The sequence below is a fragment of the Protobothrops mucrosquamatus genome, unplaced genomic scaffold (genome assembly GCF_001527695.2).
Source record: "Protobothrops mucrosquamatus isolate PMUCROS unplaced genomic scaffold, P.Mucros_1.0 scaffold9, whole genome shotgun sequence".
Lineage (NCBI taxonomy): Eukaryota > Metazoa > Chordata > Lepidosauria > Squamata > Viperidae > Protobothrops > Protobothrops mucrosquamatus.
Genome location: NW_015386396.1, coordinates 784,458 through 790,808, shown reverse-complemented (window position 1 = coordinate 790,808; position 6,351 = coordinate 784,458). Strand labels below are relative to the sequence as shown.

The 6,351-nt window shown below is 40.1% G+C and overlaps 1 protein-coding gene across 1 annotated transcript in view; it reads left to right on the top strand.

The window, feature by feature from the left end:
• The window catches only part of LOC107282579 (ATP-binding cassette sub-family A member 5), a 71,227-nt gene that overhangs the window by 46,609 nt on the left and 18,267 nt on the right, over positions 1-6,351 (top strand). Inside the window, exons 25-27 of the mRNA XM_015810380.1 lie at positions 862-975; positions 2,776-2,913; positions 4,329-4,394. Coding sequence (XP_015665866.1) covers positions 862-975; positions 2,776-2,913; positions 4,329-4,394 — 318 coding nt within the window. The remainder of the gene's footprint in view (positions 1-861; positions 976-2,775; positions 2,914-4,328; positions 4,395-6,351) is intronic.

Genomic DNA, 6,351 nt, shown 5'->3' with positions numbered 1-6,351 from the left:
ATTATCTGATGACGCAATGAGGGTGGAGTAGTAATTAGTCCTCGCCACCCTCATCGCCACAAGGTAAGATCTAATATGACTCCTTACCTGTGTTCGGTCGGATTCGGTCCGGGACGTCCTCCAACTGCTCTCTAGGCGTCTTTTCCGGCGTTTCATCTCTCTCAGCTCCTCAGTAAACCAAGGGGCTAATTGAGATCTATGCCGGGTCAGAGGCCGCAGCGGCACGACTCGGTCCAGTGCTGCGGCCGCGGCCGCATCCCAGGCCGCGGCCGCATCCCAGGCCGCGGCCGCATCCCAGGCCGCGGCCTGATCTTCCGCCGAGTCGTGACCTAACGCCTCCAGATATGGCCCAAGCTCCGTCAGGAACCTCTCCGGGTCCATCAGGAGCCTGGGACGGAACCATCTAAGTGCCCAATAAAATTTTGAAGAATTTTATTGTTCAGTTGCTAAGTTGTATCTGACTCTTCACAACTCCATGGACATAGCATTCCAGGCCCTCCTGTCCTCCACAATCTCCTGGAGTTTGCCCAAATTCATGTTTGTTGCGTCAGTGACACTATCTAACCATTTAATGCTCTGCCATCCCCTTCTCCTTTTACCTCCAATATTTCCCAACATCAGGGTCTTTTCAAGTGAGTTCTCTCTTCTCATTTGGTGGTCAAAGTATTTGAGCTTCAGTTTGAAGAATAGGACAGCTGAATCTATATGAAGCAGATGTGAACAGAAGAAAAGGAGTAGGAATTAAATGACCTCATAGGTTGCCTGTTAGAAAACTTCTTTAGGGGAGAGGAAGACTTATGTACTACTTTCTTTATCCCTGATCTTAAAAAAAACAACTAAGAATTTTCTTTTCACCTGCAGGTTTTTTGCCTTATTGGCTACATACCATCAGTTATTATGTTTAATTATATTGTCTCATTCAGCTTTAATGCCGTACAAAATACCAAAGAATTTTGGTCATTTATTTTTTCAGTGGTAAGTTAAACTTATTTGTTGTTTGTTTGTGTGGCCCACCCCTTTTATATAGTATAACCCTGGTGGCTAGCAATAAACAGACCACTATAAATGTATCAAAAGTAAAAAACATAATCCCACAACATTGTTTAAGAAACGACACACTCCCGCCAGAACATCATCATAATTCTATGCCAATTAAATATGTGCTGGTTTAAATTTCTATCCCAGCCCATTGCCTGGGGGGAAAACCTGGTGTTCACTGTCTTCTGAAAAGTCAAGAGGAAAGGGGGCTCCAGATCTTGCAGTGAAGGCTGTTCTAAAGGAGAGGTATTTTTACAGGGAAGGCACGCCTCCTAGATCCAGCCAGGTTACATTGTTTAATAGAGGAGGTCTGGAAAACACCCATCCTATCTGATTTGGCAGGGCAGGCAGATACTCTCAGGTGTAGCCAGTCCTGTTGATAACCTGTCCCATGCGTGCAGAGCTTTAAAGATAATAAACCAGCATCTTGAATTGCATCCAGTAGCAGTAGTGTAACTTGTGCAAACCTTGGAGCACTCCAAACTGTGTGCCCTGATCTATTCCGAACCAGTTGAAATTTAGGTGTTTTTCATGTACAATACTTGGGAAATGACTAAAGCATGAATGAACATGGGCAGTGGCTTTCAAATTGTGCACAAACTTGCCAGAGGAGTGCTTTTGAGATTTAAAGATGACAACTGTCCAAATCCAGAGGGATCCAAAAATCCCAGAACCCTTTTATCTTGCTAGAGTTGAACTGCAACCAATTCTTCCCCATCAATATTTTATAGCCTCCAAGAACTGAGTAAGCACCTGAGTGGCACCATTTTGTTCTGCCTCAGTGGAGATGTATAGTTGAGGATCATCAATATAGTGCACCCTATGCCACTGAATAATCTCACCCTGTGGCTACTCTCCCCCATCTCTATGAATACAAACTGGGACTGACTACAGAGGAAAGAGAAGCCTTGCAGAACACTGCCCCTTGACTCTCAAATCCCTTGACTCTCAAATCCTAGCCCAAGTCCATAAGTATGCCATGGTCAGTAGTATAGAAAGCCACCCAAAAATCCAGGATGGAGACATCACCCCATTCCAAGCCCTTCAAAGATCAACCATAACTCTATCTCAGTACTATATCTCATTCTGAACCCCTACTGAAAAGGAGTCAGACAATCTGCTTCTTCAGATTATCTTGTCCTCCCTCCCTCTAGGCTATTTCATGCTTTTCTCCACTTTCCTTAATTTACTAAATTACTAAGTCTTAAACCTGTTGAAGGGCTAGGGCAGTGGTGGCGAACCTATGGTACGGGTGCCAGAGGCGGCACTCAGAGCCCGCTCTGTGGGCACGCACACCGTCGCCCCAGTCCTAGGCCTTCAGCTGGGTTTTATAAAACCTTTTCGCTTTAGGCCTCCGCCACCATGTGCAAAAAAAAAAAAAGGGTCAATCAGTCAATTTCAATTTCTCACGGGAAAAAAAAAAGATCTTGCAAACTTGATTGAACTTTTTAGTCCCACCCAGTCTGCCGTTACCACCGCAGCCACGCCCACCCAATTGGCCACGCCCACCTGGCACTCGACGATGCATAAGTGGGTTTTGGGTTGCAGTTTGGGCACTCAGTCTCTACAAGGTTCGCCATCACTGAGCTAGGGCTAACCCTGCACCCGGAGATGCCATTATACGTTCGCTACAATGTTTTTCTACTATGTATTTGATGTCACATGCTGGGACATTGATTGCCACTGGATAAAAATAAATAACATAAAATAATCTTTAAATTTTCTTTTCTCTTCCAGGCTGCTTTAGTTTGTTCTGTTGTCATCGAAGTAGCCTTCTTTATGTGGTATTATACAACAGCCGCTCTTCTTCACGTTTGTTTTTCTATTTTTGTTCCCATCTATCCTCTTATTGGATGTCTTATTTCTTTTATAAAGGTAGGTTTTCTAAGGAATTGGGTTAAGAAAGAAAATAAGTTACAATGCAGGAGAAGTGGGAACAGAAAATATTTAAAAGGGTGATTCTGCCTTCACTTTAATCATATTTATGGGTTTTTTGTTCAATTGGCTATCCTCCCTACTAGTGCTTAAGAGTACTGCAGATTGTGCTGTGAAGTGTTTCCCAACCCCCAGGAGTAGATGTTGACACTGTGTAAAGCATTTGGATCACTAGAGAGTTAAATTACTTCCATCTTTTATCTTAAATAAGATTATGATTCTGCCCTTTACAAACTGGGAATCAAAGTGTGAGAAAGTTACCTTCAGGCTGAAGATCAGAAGAAGACTCTTACAACCTCTAATTTGGATACTATATTTAACATCATTCCATTTCAGTTAATATGAATTCCCACTGCAATGCTTTTAGTGATTTATTACAACCAAATCAGATAGTATACACGAGGGGGACCCTCTCATTTGACTGTCCTGGATATTTCCTGAATTTAGCATCTCTTCCATTCATTTTGTTATTGTCATCACTTCTTCTCACGATAAAAGAAAGATTGATTAATCTTGACACTACTACTGATGACAGTAGTTTATAAAAACTATTATAAGTTACCATTAGTTTATAAAAAGCTAGTCTAGTAAATTTGACTGTGATTGTCAATTCTACTGATTTTGGAAAAAATAAGGCATGCTATATAGGTAGTTCTCGACTTATGATAACAATTTAGCCCCAAATTTCTGTTGCTAACAGAGGCGTTTTAAGTGAGTTTTGCTCCACTTTACGTCCTTTCTTGCCATAATTGTTAAGTGAATCACTGCAATTGTTAAGTTAGTAACACGGTTGTTAAGTGAATCTAGCTTCCACATCTCAGAAGGTCACAAAGGGAATCACATGACCACAGACACTGCAACTGTCATAAATATGAGTCAGTTGCCAAGCATCTGAATTTTGATCACATGACCATGGGAGTACTTCAACGGTTGTAACTGTGGAAAAAGTGTCATAACTCACTTTTTTTTAATGCTGTTGTAACTCGGAAGGCCACTAAATGAACTGTTATAAGTCAAGGACTACTGTATTTTCTTTGTACATGAATGTGCTTTAGAGCTGATATATAGAATCAGTCAGATAAATCTAGACAAAAATAGCCTAATTATGTGTACATTTTGGAACAATCTATATTTTGGAAAATTTTGTCACTCTTGTGAATAAATTTCTGAATAATAAACTAACTGTCCTGTGAAAAATATTAGAAGAATTAAAAATAAGAGTATTATCTTGTTTATCTGGAATCTCCTCAAGATGGAAAAACATTTCAGATAGTTTATTGAGTTCAGTAGCCATACTAAGTACCATTTTTTAAAAGTTTATTAAGGTTGGCTGTAATTATTTCTTGTTTTGTTAGATAGTGCGGAAACTTGATAACAAGATGGAGAAGCATTCAGAAAGATTGTTGATTTCTGTTGTAGCGGTAAGCACCTTTTAAATAAAAAATCCAAGAGATCAGCTATTTTCTTACAACTAGAAATAATAACGTAGTGTGTTATTTTATAGTTAAGCCTGTTTATAATTTGTGGAAAACTATGACATGTTTAAAAATTGGTTTGGCCACTGTGGTGAACATCCCCCCCCCCCGCAAAAGTAATAATAATGTTTGATTTTGCAGGAGCACTTATAACCTGGAATAAAAAGCACATATTTTCAACTTTATTATGTTAAATGCAGTGTTATAATTATGTAGAAAAAATGAGTTATTTTATGAAGGCAATTTAGGTTGAAGAAGCTTATGAGCTTCTTGAAGGAACAGAACTTTTTTTCCAAGACCTTCTTAACACAAATTATGGGGTTTTCAGTCACTCTTTTAGTTTATGTTCATATTTATTGCTTGGGTCCTGAAGAATTGGTTTCTAAAAAGCTGATAATTTCAATTATAACCACTGTACCTCTATTGATACAAGTGGTTTTACTTCAAAGGCTAGCATAGGAGCAACAGACTGATCTTGCCAGTGCTGTGTTTAATTATTGAAGAATATTTATTCGTTTCTATGGCATGCAGCCCATAGTTGCATTACTCAAGATGGGCAGTCGTATAAAATCTTTAAATAAAAATGAGACAAGACAGAATCTCTCTTATTTCATTTTCATGTTTCTTAAATATGAAACAGTTCTTGTGATGGTAGGTGGAAATGACCTTGAGATGCCGCAACCTAGGCTACAGTCTGATAAGAGGCAACTCAAGTCAGCAGGTGGGAGAAAAGCCTTGCCAAAGGGACCCTCCCTAGTTTTTCAAAGACTGAAAAGAGAGGGGAGACGTATTTTCAGCCTTGCAAGATTCTGCTAATGTAACCTTACAGTAGCAACAGCAATAGCGCTTAGACTTCTGTACCGCTCCACAGTGCTTTGCAGCCCTCCCTAAGCGGTTTACAGAGTCAGCCTGTGGCCCCCCCAACAATCTGGGTCCTCATTTTACTGATCTCGGAAGGATGGAAGGCTGAGTCAACCTTGAGTCATTCAGGATTGAATTCCAGGCTGTGGGCAGAGTTAGCCCGCAATGCTACCTTCTAACCACCGCACCACTGACCTCCTAAAGATAGTGTTGATGCTCCTGGTTGTGTTTCTTGTCTGGATTACTCAAAGAGTTAAAATTAATCTTGCCGGACTGAACGTATTTTTTCCCCTTTTTAGTTTCCGGGAAACTAAGGAGGGTCTCTTCTGAAACACTTCCCATGATTCCTCCCCCCCCCCCTATTTGCAGACTGAACTTCCTCTTATCAGATGTTGCCTGGGCTCTGGGTCTTCCTCCTGCATCCCAAGGTCATTCTCACATGCCCTCACAATTCCATTATTCCCCTTTTGAGAGGGATTTTAAAAAGTGAAATAATAGAATGTAAAATGGACCCTCAATCCATTATAGCCATTCACTTTGTGCTGTATTAGGGCAGAGTGGAATTGTGGTGTAAGTAAGTGATGGAATCAGGCATTTTTATTCATGAAGTGCACATTTGATTTGACAGGAACCTAGGGCAAAATATAATAAGAGAAAATAATCTGAGAAAATAATACACACAAGAACATCGCCATAAATAAAATTAAATTTTAAAAGCTAGAATATTAAAGACCAAGGTGAAACAATAGCAAATAGCATTAAAAAAAGATGAAAAAATATACTGTAAAACCAAAACATACCATCTCTCTTTCATGCATGAGATTTATAACAGCACTTATACAGGTAATAATATAAAGTATAGACAGATCTGGATCAAAGAGGACATTCCTTCAAATGTCCCGAAGCCAAATGATTTAAGCTTTCTGAATCAAAGCAATAACTTAGATCAGGGGTAGGTAACCTTGGCTCTTTTATGACTCGTGGACTTCAACTCCCAGAATTCCTGAGCCAGCATGGCTCAGCTTGGAAACCTCTCCCTTTC